This window comes from Falco rusticolus, chromosome 2 (genome assembly GCF_015220075.1).
Source record: "Falco rusticolus isolate bFalRus1 chromosome 2, bFalRus1.pri, whole genome shotgun sequence".
NCBI classification, from domain to species: Eukaryota; Metazoa; Chordata; class Aves; order Falconiformes; family Falconidae; genus Falco; species Falco rusticolus.
Genome location: NC_051188.1, coordinates 65,586,715 through 65,603,071, shown reverse-complemented (window position 1 = coordinate 65,603,071; position 16,357 = coordinate 65,586,715). Strand labels below are relative to the sequence as shown.

At 45.8% G+C, this 16,357-nt stretch overlaps 1 protein-coding gene across 1 annotated transcript in view; it reads left to right on the top strand.

Moving 5' to 3' along the window:
- LOC119143502 (E3 ubiquitin-protein ligase SH3RF3-like) overlaps nucleotides 1–14,897 on the top strand; it is a 257,285-nt gene extending 242,388 nt beyond the window's left edge. The window contains exons 9-10 of the mRNA XM_037377831.1: nucleotides 360–697; nucleotides 11,647–14,897. Coding sequence (XP_037233728.1) covers nucleotides 360–697; nucleotides 11,647–11,815 — 507 coding nt within the window. The 3' untranslated portion in view covers nucleotides 11,816–14,897. The remainder of the gene's footprint in view (nucleotides 1–359; nucleotides 698–11,646) is intronic.
- The last annotated feature ends 1,460 nt before the right edge of the window (nucleotides 14,898–16,357 follow it).

Below are 16,357 nucleotides of genomic sequence, written 5' to 3'. Positions count from 1 at the left end.
GGGCGAGAGCAGCACTTTGATTGCTGCCTTCTCTGCATGGGAAGTTTGTACCTTTTCTGTCCCACTGTAACTGCACTATTTCTTTCAAAAGGCACAGGATCACTGCCTGGGTGGATTTGCAAGTAGAAATAATCTTTGCTGTATGTTAGGTCCTTACTCTGCTGAACGAGTTAAAGCCCTGTTGGATGGTGAGGGGTTTTCACAGGATTGTTATTACCAAAAGCTCAAGTTCTACTTGGATCCATCTCTAGTCATGACAGTTTTGGGAGGTTCTCTGCCACACACATTGCGATTTTCCAAAAGAAAAATGGAGTTGGTATGTCTGCTCACTGCCCATATTTCCTTTGGTTCCTTTGCAGAAGGAGAAGAAGAGTGGACTGCTGAAACTTCTAGCAGGAGCATCAACAAAAAAGAAGTCACGCTCCCCACCATCTGTGTCCCCCACACACGAGCCCCAGGCAGCCATTGAAGGAGTCCTGCAAGGGGCGGTGGGACCTGAGCTCTCCTCCCTCTCCAGCCACGGCAGAGCTGGCTCGTGCCCTATTGAGAGTGAAATGCAGGGAGCCATGGGGCTGGAGCCTCTGCACAGGAAAACAGGCTCCTTGGATTTGAATTTTTCCATCCCTTCTCCTGCCAGGCAGCCCCTCTCTTCCATGGCAGCTATTCGGCCAGAGCCCAAGCCTTTGCCCCGGGAAAGGTAAGTTGAGTATCTCCTGATGTCACCTGCATCTTCAGGGAGCATTTGGAGGAGGGCTGCAAGTTCAACTTGCTCAAGGGCTGTTGCAGTTTTGCTGCTGTGTGGATTGACTGTAGGTGACTCAGCTGTCTTTTAGGAAGACAGGGCTTACATGCACCTGCCCATTGAAAATCATTTGGCACACAGTGCAGGTTTAATGTTCATGGATTAAAAAAGTGGTGAGCAGCACCTGTCCGTGACACCTTACAGCCCTGGTCTAAATATGAAGGACAGCAGAGCTTTCTCAGCCCAAAGGGTGTAAATGCTGTTAGCAAAGGCCACTTTTTTAAATGATATCCCTATGTTTTAACAAAATTATTAAGTTGTCATGTGGTGTTTCCTGCCTAGAGGCAAGAGGGGTGATGTGTTTGCTCATCAAGGCCCTTTCTGGCCTGTTTTGCCGTAACAGGGACTGTTTCAAATTCTTCCTGTTTAGGATATTTACAGGTATTGCCATCTTCAGTGACCCGTTACCAAAAATGTAGCTCACTTCTGGAGAGGAATGTACCAGTGATTCTGGAGTTCATTTCAGCAGCCTGCTTGAAACCTTAGAGTAACTGGCCTTGCAAACCCACAAAGAGTAGACTAGGAACATCAAAATACAACAGCAGGTGGAGAGAGAGATAACTGACTAGAGACAGGTAGAGAAAAGAACTGGGTCTCCATGTGCAGTGTCACAGTGGCTTCAGGTAAATATTTTCTACAAGGCTGTGGTTTGAGGACTGGGAAGGGAACAGATAATGCACTGATACAATGGTATTGAAATGCTTTTCACTCTAAACGAGATTGAGGAGAACATGTTTTATACAAAACCATTGAAAAGTTTTCAAAAAGCGGTCTAGGGAACTCCCTGGAGTTGATACTTAAAACAGTTTTGGAATGATAGTAAAGTCCCAGAAGTTTGAAAGAAACTTTTTGACTGAGTGTATGAAAGAAGCCGAAGGGAACGGACTGGGCAAACCACCTGATCCTGAATCTAACTGAGGTCATGGAGCAGATGATTCAGGGCATAATAAGGGATCCTATAGGACAGTTCATACCTTACAGTGTTTTACTAAACACAGGTTGAAATTTGGTTGGGAGGGTAACAATGACATGATAATATATTTAAACTTTTCTAAGGCATCTGGTTTGTTACCATAAAATGCCTTGCTGAGTAAACTGTACGCAGCCAACACAGCAGATACTAAGTGGATTGAAAACCGATATACTGTCATCAAATCTAACTCTAGGTCAGAAATCACTAGAAGATGATTGCGTGTGCCTGTAGTGTAGACCAAAAAGAGTCGGGTTTTGTACCTGCACTGTTCAACATAAAGTCTCCGCTGTTGCAGAACAGAGGACTGAAGTGGGAGGTAGGTGATGAAAAGGACAGACCTGTTGGTACAAAGCTAATTCAACACATTGGTAAGGAGAACACAGAATAACAGTATATTTCAGAAGATCCAAATCTGAGGCAAAGTGGAGCGGCCTTAGAGAATCATCATAAGAACAATGGAAGATTTAGAACTATATTGTTGCAGTGAGTGATACAGGGAGCTGTGGTACACTTGATAAAGAGCAGGCTTAGGAATGTCTTGGTAGGTCTGTAAGAGACTGCAGACAGGACAGACATGGGAGTATTTTTACTTTAGATTGAACATTTCATCTGAAAGAGATGCTGTTGTTCAAGCACAGCTATTAAACTTGAAGCAGAAATAAATGCAGGGAAGTCCTTCAGCATTGTAATGAAGGCAGTGAGAGCAGACTATCACAGTAGTCTCTTGTCCTTAAAATCCATGAAAAAGCAATTTAGTAAAAGGATTGAAAAACCAGTCCCTATTTAGGCGCACTTAATTTGGTCTACACCAGTTTAAATTAATGCTATAAGAAAAGCTAAATCAATATAAACCAGATTTAGCACCAGTGTAACTAAATCAGTGGAATGCTACACCTTTAGTTACATGTAGCCATGAAAAGAAGCTGGGAAGAACATCCCCTGACATCTCCAGAGCTGCCTGTTGAGGTGCTGCTTTCAAAGCTTTACTGTAAGGAAGTCCAGACCCATTATTTGATATGCCAGGGCCAGTCCCATATCCTACAAATTTCTCAGTTCACCTCAGGATGGCCCAGACAGTGAAACATTTAACTGATGACAATTTTAAGTGGCAGAATAGAACCAGAGGGACATGGGTTAGCTGCATGTGATCAACTATGCTGGAATGAAGAGTAAATAGATACAGAGCAAACAGATATAGACTGCTAAAACTGAGTAAATACTTCCAATTGCAGTATATGGTGGTAAGGAACTTATTCTGATTTTAAGCACTTTAATTCCTGAGTCTTAAATCCAAAAATAAGCTATAATTGAAGTAACCCTAATTATACACAGCAGGCAAGATTCTCTAATTGATTTATGAATTAACTTCCATATCATTGGTGTATCTGCATTCCTTAACTGATCATATGGGTTTTTTCATGCCCATAATGGGAAATATTAATTACCTTCATGCACTAGGAAGGATAATGCTTAGTCCTGGAATAATCTGAGCAGATACATTAAACACTTGTCTCCTAGAAATTCATCCCACATCCATCTGTGCTCATTAAATCATCAAATTGCTCAGAAGAACCAAATTATATTTTTTTTAAAACAAATTATGGTTTTCAAACCACTTGTTCTTTTCACATCTGGCAATGGAGGAACTCGCCTTCAACGTCACTCAGCTCCATATTTTGCTTGTTTGCATTTTGGTGCATTTCATCTGCACAGTAGGAGCAATTCTCTGAGAAAGAAAAGGGAGGAGAGGGGAAAAAAAGGTTAGATAAACAGATTCAGATGCTGGATGAAATTTTAAAAAGCTGCAAAGCATTTCAGTGCACTTAGCTGTACTTGGCTTTCTGTCTCCCAACGCCCATCTGTGCGCATAGAGACAGAGCACTGAAAGGTTGGAAGAAGTAGCACATTCCTTAATATTTACGGCATTCAAAAGGAGGCTCATGCAGACAGCAGAGCACTGCTACTTCTCCTACAGAGGCTGGCTTGCAGCTCTAGCACTCGCCCCATCCAGGCTACTGATCAAACCTACTGGTCATGCCACTAGCCATATCAGTGGTACATAAAAAGGCTCTGATTGCTCATGGCTCAATGCTCACAATTTAAGGGAAGAATTGCCTATTCTGCTGCCTGGCAGCACGTCCCTTCGTGGGAGTTGCAGCCAGTCAGACAGGAAGGTGAAGTGAGTTTCGCCCTCTCAGAGATGCTGCTAATGTTTATACTCTCATTTAATTTTTGTGCATGGGGAGAACGAAGAAAACAATTATTCTATCTTATCCTACTTGATATTCCACAACTGGTTATGGATGGCTGGATTAGAAAGGAAATTGCTCCTAGCTCTCCCATCATTTAACCTTGATATTTAACTGGTTTTCTGGGATAGTTAGTGCCCGTCTCTGCCTTCTGGGTGTAGTTTCCCACTGTCGGTTTATAAAACCACCTTCCTGCATCTGCTCTCTGCCATAAAGCATCCAACAGTCCGAGCAGCAGAGCGGAGAAATTTCCCAGGTGGTGTCCTTGGTGTCCTTGCCACTTCGTGTTGCAGTGATTGACTGTGAAGTGAATACCCCATCAGGCTGCGAGCGCCCCACATGCTCTTTTCCACCTACTGCTCCATCCAGTTGCTGCTGGTGCAAGTCACAGGACCAGCACAGGGATGCGCTGTGATGAGGCAAGCCCTGGGCCAGAGACTCGCCCACACCCACCAACACTGTTGGTTCACGTGGAAGGGGCGGGGGGGGGATGCTGTCTGCCTAGCAGCACCAAAGCAAAATACTTTCCTTACCACCCACTTGAAGAAAATATGACTGTACATTACGCAAAACAGGAGAGTTGAGTGTGCATGTGTGTGTGCATGAGTCATGTTCCCCTTGCTGCCTGGCACTGTTCCCAGGTGCAAACCTGAGTAAAACAAGTCACGCGTTGTTGACTCTTATAGTAACTGGCACTAATTCTGCCATGTTATATTCTGATAAAACAGTCGCATCCAGACTTAACTGTCACGACTGGCGTATCTGTGCTGTGTTTCTATGGTTTTCATGGAGCCTTCAAGCAAGTTGTAACCACAACAGTGCAGCAGAATAAGATGGGAGCAGTGAGTTTGACCTTTAAAATAGATGCCTTCATGTTTCCATGTATCCTTTCTACAAATCACTGCCACATTAGAAATTGAGCTCCCAATTCAAGGAAGCATTCAAGCATGTGCTTAACGCCCATTGACTTCAATTTTGTTGTGCACGTATATCTCCTTTGCCAAAAGGGAAAGCAAAGGAAGGGTTTTTTTCTTTCCTGGAAAGTGATACTAGAGGACTGACCCCCGGAGTAAGTTCTGACTGAACAGTGACGTGTATGCACGAGGTTAAGTGCTTCTCTGACGTGGGATACCTGCCTAAGGACTGAGAAATTAGAATAAACCACCTCAGAAAGTGAATCCTGCAATATTTCCAGCAGAAGGGTAAAAGACCCAGCTGAGATTTGTTCTTCTGAGGCTGCTGATTCAGACACCATAATATGGTGAAGCAGGTTCCGTCTTGTAGTGTGGAGAGGCACTTTGCAGGTCTCTGCAATCTGCCAGTAAAAGGATGGAGAAACAGAGCTCCACCGATAAGCAAGAGCAGTCGTTAACTGGGCTAGATGCTTCATTGTCACCAGTTATCTATCCTCACACAAAACTAACTGTGTATCCCTAACACACAAGGGACCAGTTGGAGCCACAGGACTGGACCCCTGCAACCTGTCCTTAGTGCATCATACTTTAACAAACAGAAGCTTTCATTAATCATCCGAATTCAAGCACTCTAAATGGGACCAGATTGGAGGTTAGCCCTTCAAACCTGATTTGCGTCCTCGTAGATCTGTTTTCTTAAGTTTCTTCAGCTCTGTCAGTGTCCTGGATGCATGCATTTTGCTCAGTGAGCAGATACTTGGTATTTGGTTTTTTCCTCAGTGTCCAGGCCGGAACCCAATACTTAATTACTGATCAGTTCTGATCAATATTATTCAATGCCTGTCTGTGCATGCTGACAGAGAGCCTGCATGTGAGTAATTTAGACCAGACAGCTGACTCCTACGCCACTACGGTGCGTGAGATGATTCTCACGCTGTGAAAAGTGCAGCACAAGGCTTTGCAGCTGGAGGAGTCAGAAAAACCACTTTCCCCACGCCTGCGCTACTCAGTGAGTTTTACTGTGGTCACTTGCTAGAGATCTTCGAACCTCTGCAAAAGATGGGGTGGCTTTGGCAGCCACATGTTTCTTCCACATCAGAACCTTGACTCATGTCCGAAGCAGGACATCTCGTGTGTTACATGTGGCAGGCATCCTGTGGGATTAATAGATTAATCATATAATGAAAGATTATATTGCATGGAAGCAAAAGTGAAGTCATGGGCAATTTTAGTTGCCTGTTTCTTCATCTCAGATGCATGGGTGTGAAACATTCCTGTTCTGTTAAGGTAATAGATGTCTTTATGCATCTACATACATGACATTTTTAATCATTTTGCTTTTTTACAGGAAACAAAACCAGAACTTCCATCATGTAATATCTAATTGTAGTTAGGAGCCTTAGCTGCACCTTCCAGGTCAGCAGCAGTAGTAAATGGAGAGCTGGGTGGGAGAGGTGTTTCTTTTGTCTGTGAGGACAAGTGCTATGAAGACAGGGGACAGCTGGGATTCCTAGGTCTTTACTAACAGCAGAGACAGTGTTGATGGACCCATTCCCAGCTCTTGGTGAGATAACTGCTGCCAGGATCCCTGTCCCACCCTCAGCCCTAGTGCCAGCCTCTACCCATGCACTCTCCTGCCCCACAGGACATGTCCCAGCCCTAGGCTCCCTCCTGCCAAGGCTCTCCCAGACTCATCTCAGCCCAGCTGCCCTCCTCAGCAGCCATATCCACACCTTCTGTCAGGGCTTCCGGTTCTTATCATGGCCCCATTTCTCCCCTGACTCCTGGTTTTTCTCCCACCAGCCTCCCACATCCTCCATCCCCTCCCTTACCTTACCCTGTTCTCCAACTCCTTGAAGTTTCCCTGCCCAGGCAAACCCCATCCCCCATTCTTGCCAATACTACTCACAGCCCCTCCTCATGTACTTCTCTTGGGCGCTGAGGACCCTCCCAGGCACTACCCATCCCAGACAGTCCCCTCCAGGGCTGAAGTGAGCAACCCAAGGGTACCACAGCAGCCAGCAGTGGGGAAGTACATTGTCAGGTCTGTGCCCTGAGAAAAACATGAGAGGAGCCCATTGCTGGGAAAGGAAGAGAAATGCAGCCTCTGAGGTCCCACAGAGCTAGGACATCTTGGAGCATGAATTAGCAGAGACTTTACATTCTGTTCTCATACAAGCCTCTACTAAGCATGTACCATTTTGAGGTGGTTTGAATGATTTTAACCTGGCTAGGACAGGTAATTTTCTGAAGGAACACCATCCTTGACAGACCAATGGTGCCACAGGACAGGTCTTTGCTCCCATGTATGGGGACCTGAGGGCTGTTTGTGGAAGCCCTCACCTGGGTCCTACTGGTGCAAAACTCCTTGCTTTATTCCTGGAGGTGATGAGACCATTTGGGCTGAATGTGGGACCCTCAGCCTGACACAGCCAACTGCTGTGGAGAGTTTGGGCCAAAATGGTTAAATTAGCAGAATTACAACTATCCCAGAGTATGATTTACAACAAAAAATAGCAACCATTGTTAATAATAGGCAGAGGTGGTTGTCACGCTTACCATCATTATTGTTGCCCAGCTAATTAGCATTTTGAAAAGTTGGTAATTTAGAGATGTAATGTGACACAGACAAAACTGAGAAGTCTCTGGGATCAGTCTGAAATGTCAGGAAGCAGTTTGGTGTAAGAAAGCCTACAGCTTTATAGTCGCTTCTCAAAGAGGGGACAAAAGGTGAAATGAAAAGGGGAGATATAAATAGAAGTATACAGGACTGCCTTTTTGGGAGTGAGGGAGAATGTCTGGGAGAAGAAATCTTTTCTGCCAAAAAAATGTGTCTCAGTTATGTATTTGCAGTTCTCTTCCAGAGGATAAACTAGGCCAAGATGCCACCTGGAGGCGCGGAGGGGTGGCACAGCAGCGTCCAGGAGGGGTGGCACAGCAGCGTCCAGGAAGGGTGGCACAGCAGCATCCAGGAGGGGTGTCACAGCAGTGTCCAGGAGGGGTGGCACAGCAGCATCCAGGAGGGGTGGCACAGCAGCGTCCAGGAGGGGTGGCACAGCAGTGTCCAGGAGGGGTGGCACAGCAGCATCCAGGAGGGGTGTCACAGCAGCGTCCAGGAGGGGTGGCACAGCAGCATCCAGGAGGGGTGGCACAGCAGCGTCCAGGAGGGGTGGCACAGCAGCGTCCAGGAGGGGTGGCACAGCAGCGTCCAGGAGGGGTGGCACAGCAGCAACCTGCGGTGCAGGCAGCCCGGTGCCAGCAGCCGTGCCCTGCTGCTGCCCGCTGCAGCCTCGCCGGGCTGCCTCCCCCAGGCCCCGCTGCAAAAGCTCTCAAGGGAAAAAGCGTAGCATCTTTTTCCATCTCTCACGCAGAGGATTTCTTAACCGATTTGCAAGGTCTTTCATATCTTAAGATTTCGACACTCTATCAAAACCACTTTGGTGCTATTTGATGAGGTACTGTAGTTAATTAAATTTAAACCATAACATTTGAGGTTCCGTAAATGGGAAAAAGTACTTCATTTGATAATGCTGTGACTGAGATTTATTTTTCTGAATCTCTGAGAAGAACCCCTTTTTATGACAGTGGGCAAATTCCTGCTGAGTGTGCTCACCTCCCTCCTCATGTGAACCATTCGGGGACTAGCATCTCATCACTCCTAGGAGTCTGGCTTTAAAAGGGTAGCTCTGTGCTTAAGATATGGCATGAAGTGTTAGCAGTCCTAGCTGGGTCTTCATGCCAACCCTGCCCAAGACACCACCTTTTTCTGTGTTTCTGTTTCCCGATCTGCCAAAAGGGACCATGAGTACCTCCACACCACTCAACTGATGTTGAGGTCCAACCTTCTTCTTAAAGCCTCTTGAAATCCTGGTACAGAGCTCTGATGCACTGTGATTGTGCATAGAGCTGTGAGATCTGAAACTTGGCATCATCTTAGCTAAAATTGTTCCACTCTGATAATTTAATTAATCAGTACTGCAGCAGAGTGTTTGAAATAATGTGTGCATTCATTTGCATAATGGCTGTAATTGGGAAAGGTTCATAATATAAGTGTAGCAGTTCCACAGATGATAGCGTGATAGACTATTTTCCTGCAGGCAGCCAGCAGCACAGGTTTCAACCTCTGTTATTTGCTTTTCCACAAAGGAAGGAAGTGACAACTAGGTTTATTAATATGATTAAGAGACAACAAGGGATAGAGATGACCAGCAGATTTTTGATGGCAGTTAAGCATATATATTTTCTACACAACTGTGTTGCTATGTCAAGATAAAAAGGCCATAGAGAGGTTTTAGAGCAGAATCTCCACTCCAAATGGAGTTCAATGCTTTTCCAAATAACAGGATGTTTGGCTGTGGAGATGTCCATACACAGAGCCAAACCTGGTACTTTTACTGTCATGTCAAAGTCGAGGCCCTAGTTTCAGAACTGCAGTCACTAGATATGTGAGCAAAATCTGCAAAGAAAATTAGTGACTGGCACTGGACAGCCCCTTGCTTTGGTACAATCTCACTGGGAATGGCCTCAGGGAGTGGTCCTGAGCCTCCAGGGCATGTTGAAGTTAGTCCTCAGGGACAGGATATTATTTTAAATAAATACTTGCCTTGTAAGAAACATGACGGAGACATCAGTGGCCATGCAGTGGTTGTAGAAATATTAATCCTCAGGAGGTGGGCCTTAGGTAATCAATTGGCATCTTCTAACTATCTTACTATATTAATTACTTTGCAATTAGCAAGATAGTTATTGACTGTTAACCGAAAGCCAAATAAGTACAAGAAAAGAATACAGTGCAGCAGAAATATATTCCCTGCTCTGCACACAAGTGTGTTGATATGAAAGGGCCCGGTCTGCACTCAGCAGGATGCCTGCTGATAAGCCTGAGTGCAGCATAGCCGTATCAGGATCAGACCTGTCATTACTTCATTGAAATGAAATGACACTTGAAAACTAAGTTCTAAGAGAACCTCTGAATGATTCAGGACAAAGGATACCTCTTGGTTTGGAGAGTGCTTTGAAAGTCATTTGATATCTCTCCATTTTAGCTTCCTTCCAGGTTTAAGGGACCCAAAGCACATTCTTAAGAAATACAATAAAAATGCAAATTGCTTTAGCTAACCTCTGCTGATATTACAGACAGTTGGTGAGAGCACTGCAAACCCCATTTTTCATCATCAGTGGACAAGGGAAGAGCTGTGGATGTCATCTATCTGGACTGTAAGGTCTTTGACGCAGTCCCCTACAACATCCTTCCTCTAAATTGGAGAGATATGGATTCAATGGATAGACTGTTTGGTGGATGAGGAATTGGTTGGATGGTTGCATCTGGAGAGTAGTGGTCAACAGTTCAATGTCGGGATGATTAGTGACAAGTGGTGACCCTCAGGGGTCTGTATTGGGATGGTTCTGTTTAATATCTTCATCAATAACACAGACAGTGGGATGGAGTGCACCCTCAGCAAGTTTACAGATGACATAGAGCTGAGTGGTATGGTTGACATGCCTGAGGGCCCTGTTGCCATCCAGAGGGACCTGCACAAGCCTGAGAAGTAGGCCCGTGTGACTTCATGAGGTTCAACAAGGCCAAGTGCAAGGTCCTGATCCTGTGTTGGGGCAGCCCCCAGTATCCATACAGGCTGGGGGATGAAGGGATTGAGAGCTGCCCTGCCAAGAAGGACTTGCAGGTACCGGTGGATGAAAAGCTGGACATGAGCCAGCAATGTGTGCTCGCAGCCCAGAAATCCAACCGTATCCTGGGCTGCATCAAAAGCAGCGCGGCCAGCAGGTCGAGGGAGGTGGTTCTCCCCTGCTATTGCACTCTGGTGAGACCCCACCTGCAGTGCTGCATCCATTTGTGGGGTGCTCAGCACAGGGAAGACATGGACCTGTTGGGGCGGGTTCAGAGGAGGGCCGCAAAAATGGTCAGAGGGATGAAACACCTCTCCTGTGAGGACAGACTGAGACACTTGTGGTTGTTCAGCCTGGAGAAGAGAAGGCTCCAGGGACACCTTATTTGCAGCCTTTCAGTACTTGAAAGGGGCTTATGAGAAAGATGGGAAAAGACTTTTTAGTAGGGCCTGGTAGATTTAGACCAGACATAAGGAAGAAATTTTTTTAAGACGAGGGTGGTGAAATATGGAACAGGTTGCCCAGAGAGGTGGTAGATGCCCCATCCCTGGAAACATTCAAGATCAGGTTGGACAGGGCTCTGAGCCACCAGATTTTTTTGAAGATGTCCCTGCTTATTGCAGGGGGGTTGGACCAAATGACCTTTAAAGATCCCTTCCAACCCAAACCATTCTATGGTTCTATGATTTTTGGATGGAGCAGATGCAGTGCTGGATGAGGCAGATGCAGTGCTGGGCAAAAGCAGCCAAGTTCTTGGCACAGGCTTGGCACATGACCAGGAGCAGGGACCATCATGAGCAGTCCAGCCGTCTGACAACACCTTCCTGCTTTCATGGTCTGGCTCCGGTGCACATCCTGGCCAAGCCTCCAGCCAAGCTCACCAGAAATCTCCCCGTCATACTGTTATAGGAGAAAATCCAGCTGCATCAGATACAACTTATATGTGAAAATATAACTTGCCAATATTTTCAAAAGTATTTTTCTCCAGCATTTCTGGTTCTGGTTCTGGTGCCTGGCTGCACTCATCAAGCGCAGGCTCGACCACTGCCTGACCAGGTCTTTGCTTTTTTGTCTCCAAAGGTACCGTGTTGTGGTCCCATACCCGCCGCAGAGCGAGGCAGAGATTGAACTGAAAGAAGGTGACATTGTGTTTGTGCACAAGAAACGGGAGGATGGCTGGTACAAAGGGACGTTGCAGAGGAATGGCAGGACGGGCCTCTTCCCCGGGAGCTTTGTCGAGAGCTTCTGAGGACAGCTCGCTGCTTTCTCAGCTGGAGGAGCTTTCAGGGGAAAACACATAGCACAAGAAGAGACGGCAAAGAGAAACTGGACTGATAACCACTGCCATTTCTATTTCCAAAGACTCCCCCCAGGCCCTTCAGTCTACAGCTCTGGAGACGCAGTGCCCCACTGTGCTCCTGAGACCGCGTGCAGTGCATACAGTGGTATGTTGAAGTAGTGCCTTCCACCTGGAATCACAGACTGAAAGGATGCCCATCTGGACTGTACGTAACCTAAACTCTGGCTGTTAACCCTTTGTGTAAATTATAGAGAAGATATCTTTAAAAAAAAAATTAAGAGAAAAGTTGTTATATTGCTGTAACTTATTTGTCAGAGCTGCAGTGTTCTTATTACTGGCCTATGCAAGATGGATTTGGGAGTTCAAGGAGGTGTGCTAGGAAGCTCTTAAACTGGGATTTTGTTTTTCCTGAGGGAAAAAGAGGGAGGGGTGGGTGGTGAAAACCCCAGCTAAAGATTGGTGCATCGTCGTGCAAGAGAGAATGAGGAGTCCAAAATGTTAACGTTATGCTTTCTATATACCTCAAAGATATGCTGCGCAAGTTTGTCGGTGAGTGTGTTAGTGCTCAGAGTCCCATACCATCCGGTGTCCTGGCGCTGCCGCCGGGGAGGTCCTGGAAGAAGTACAGCTCCACCATTAAACTGTGGTTATTTGAGCAGAATCCCTTTTGCCTGTCTTCTGCCCTTACTATATGCAGCATGGAGTTTTGTCCTTCAGTATCACTTTCCATTGCTTTTTTGTATGACTTACCTTTTTACTGTAAGAATTGCTCTACTTTATATATATTCCTACTAGATCAGACATTTCCTCTTTTTCACACATCTGGTGCTATTTTTTTTAATTGTTAAAGATTTGGTTTGGTTAGACGGAGAGGCTGCAACAAGATTTGCATTCAACGTGTGAAATTAGAAACGTACCTGAAGATCAAGATCAGACTGCTTGTTTGTGCCTCGTAGAGGAAAAGAGAAAAAGGCGTTTGGTCACCCATAAATATACGTGGGGGGGTGTGCCTGTGCAACACGCACACGCTTGCTCTCTCCTACGTATTTAGAGTGGCTGAAGACCCACACTGAAGCACAGCGTTCTGTCTGGAGAGTGATAATTACTCCAGAATTGAAACTAATTCCCAGAGGAGTTGTTTTAATTGACTTTTTCATGGCAATAAGAAGAACACTGCAGGTTCTAGCACGCGCAGGGACCATGGAGTTTTCCTCTGTCGTTGCATGACAGAGACGAGAGCTGATCTGCGACGGCTGTAATTAGCGTTGTCAAAATGTGATTTCTTACTGTAGAAATGTACAGTTCTGGAGACTGTTCAATTTCTTAATGTGGTCAAGCTACAATTCAAACCGTATCAGGCAATATAAGCTTCCATCTACCAGGGACTTAAAGGTGCAATAAATGTAAAGTGAGTTTAGCCAGTTGTTCCTATGAAGCAGAATGAGAAAAAAATCCATAATGCGATTGTGAGAGTATTTAAAAAGACATCAGCTCTTGAGAAATGAAATGTGATGAAAGGCTTTTCATAGCTGTATCCATACCTTGCCTTTGCCAGCGGCTGGCTGTTTGCCAAAGCCCACATGTGGTGGTCATTTAAAAGCGTGTCAGAGGCACTGTAACCTGGAGATGATCTTATTAAAAGGAAGAGGCCCAGTGGGTGAACATCATTACTGCGTTTCCAGTATTTCATATGCGAAGGTGTAAGTTTTGTTTTCATTCATGCAGTGTATACTAGTACATATCAAAACCCATGTAAGTGAGCGTTCCTATTTGAGTTCAGCTCCGTGACTTTGTTCTCTGTAAAATAAGTTTCTTCTTGCTGTCACACGTAACAAACCAATTCCAGAAACACAGTCCATAGCCAAGTATAGCACCTTCAAACAGGGAGGCATCATTTTCAGGGTGTTTCTTTTTATACTTAACATTGCTGCATTTGTTCATATTCCTGACTCAGCCACTAAAAGTTTAGTTACTGTTGAGAGGAAATTGCTTTTTCATAACCAGTAAGAGACTGAAGAAACATCTTCTGGAAAATCTTGCTTGAGACTGGAGCCATATCTGTTCCACTTATTTGGTCCAGATCAGAATTGGTATCACTGCACCTCAAACAGTGAACTGCACGGTTAGCGAGTCAGCAACACCAAAATGCATGTTATCAATTACAATAAAAATTCTGGGTTAGATTCGTCAGAGATGAGGAGATTTTTTATGACAATTTACAGTGGTTAAAGCTCTCTTAAAATTCTGTTCCGTGGATGTATTTACTACACTCAGAAAGACGAAACAGGATGACAGCTTGCTTGCTGCCTATTGTGTTTAGCCAGATCTAAAATGGTTCCAGATTTCCACCTTTTCATGCTTAACTCTAACAGGACAAAAGTTGGTGTGTGAGAAGATCAAGGAAAACATGCAGATGTCATGTCATGGAATCAGTGCTTTAAAATGTATTTTGCAGGGAGGATGGTGTGTTTTGTAATGGATGACAGCCCTTACAGTCATACCTCCTGCAAAGAAAAATATTGGGGATGGGCGCTATCTGTTTTGATAACAGCTGTTTCTGGACCCTGTTTATTGCTTATCATCACAGTTTGGGTTACTGAGTAATCTTCTTGGACAAATCACTTCCATGGCAGGAGCACAAGAGCAAAACTTAATACAGCTCAGTGATACAAAAACGTGACCCAGTGCCGTTCAGAAAGTGCTGGACTGAGAGAGGTTCGACTCGTGCTGTGGTCTAATTTTTACCTGTCATAGCAGGGAAAGGGGGAGGAGGGAGCATCTGCATCTCCTAAAACAGGATGGGGAAAAGAAAAGACTCCTTCTGGTGGCCTCAGTTTGTAAAATGCCAGGTTTGCTCTTCTAGAAATGGGTTCAAGTAATTGAACAATTCCTTTGAACTTTGCACAGCTCAGAAAATGTTTTTGTTATACATGAATGTTAACGTGATTTAGGAAATGTTGGCAGATATGAGTACAAATGAACTACAATGACTGTGTTTCTGATTCTTTAAATAAAATAAACATTAAGGTAACTTGACTGAGGTTTCTCTGTTAGGTGGCAGTGTGAGCAAGCAATGTAAGTGCCTCTGAGGTTCACAAAGGAAACAGGGAAGACCCCTGTGAAAACCCTGCCTTTTTTGAGCAGACCGTACATCTCCTTTGCTTTCAGTAGTAATTCCCACATAAATAAAGACCAGTTAAAGGTAAGAGACATCTAAGCAGAAGTTGGAATTTCTTTCAGGATCTTCTTTTGGCAGATCTGGGATTCTTCAAAATCTTGAGAGGTTAACAATTTACCTGTGGAGAAAAGGTGTGTCAGTCTAGAGAAATAGAGCGGGGACAGCCCAGAAAAGGGACTGAGGTGGCAAGGGCAAGGCTGTGGCAGAGGGGCTGGGAAGGGATGCAGCAGCAGAAGCATTTTCAAGGAAAACAGCAGCCTCTAATCCTGCTAGTGCACTTTGAGGCTGCTCTAAGGTCACCTGGTGGGTTGAGCAGGGTTGTGGGCAGAGGAAGACCCCCTTCCTCCTGCCCCAGGTGGGCTTGGGCGTGGTGCTGGCAGGGTCCCGCGTCCTCCAGGCTACATACACCCAAAGAACTGGGAAAGAGGTAAGAAGCTCTTTGTACCCTGGGCATCCGAATGCTCCCCTAACCCAGATGAGGAGTGTGAGCCCATTTTTGCATGTCTCCTGAGCTTCCCATTCAGCAGCATGGTGCAGAGCACCTGGAGGAGGAGCACGCACTGGGTCTGGATTTGTTTGCCTTGATTCAGCTGGGAGATGCCTTTGAGGAAGGGGCAACCACAGATGGTTATTCATTGTCCCAGTCCGGAGCACACAGGGCAGGGAGGAGCCCTGCACAGCTAGCTCACCAGGGCATCTTTATCATGGGCTTGCTCAAGACAGCCACTCCCCAGCAAGGTGACACAAGTGTCTGCCTTATCTGGATCCTGAGTCAACATTCTGAAATATGGGAACCACAAGAATTTGAATGTGGGCAGGTGTTGCAGCATTCTCCAAACTATCAAGCTGCAACAAGATGCATCTCATACCAACACACTCTTCATGCCAGTCCCTCTGCTCCCTTCTCCTCATCTCACCTCATCCAGGGCCCACTCTTTCTTCTCTTGCTTCTTCCCCAGCTGCCCTCCCTTCACTGGCTCCCAACCCCTTAACAGAACCAGCCACAGCTGCACCTTATCTACATCGGCCAACCCGCCGCCCCTGAAGCCAGCCCACAGCTGTATATTATCAATGATAGTTAACCCAGCTTCGTTCCTCTACAGGCAGGTGACATCTCTACCTCTGCTCAGCCTCGGTGGCTGCCCTGCCTGATGAGAAGCATGGTGCAAAATGCCGCATGGAGGAGCCTGCCAGCCGTTTCTAAGCTCATCTCGAATGCTGGTCCTCTCCACACTTTGGGAGCCCTGCTCCTCTGGCACCTCTCTGGGACACGCTGCCAGCACATGCCACATACCTCACCCAGCCTTCACACC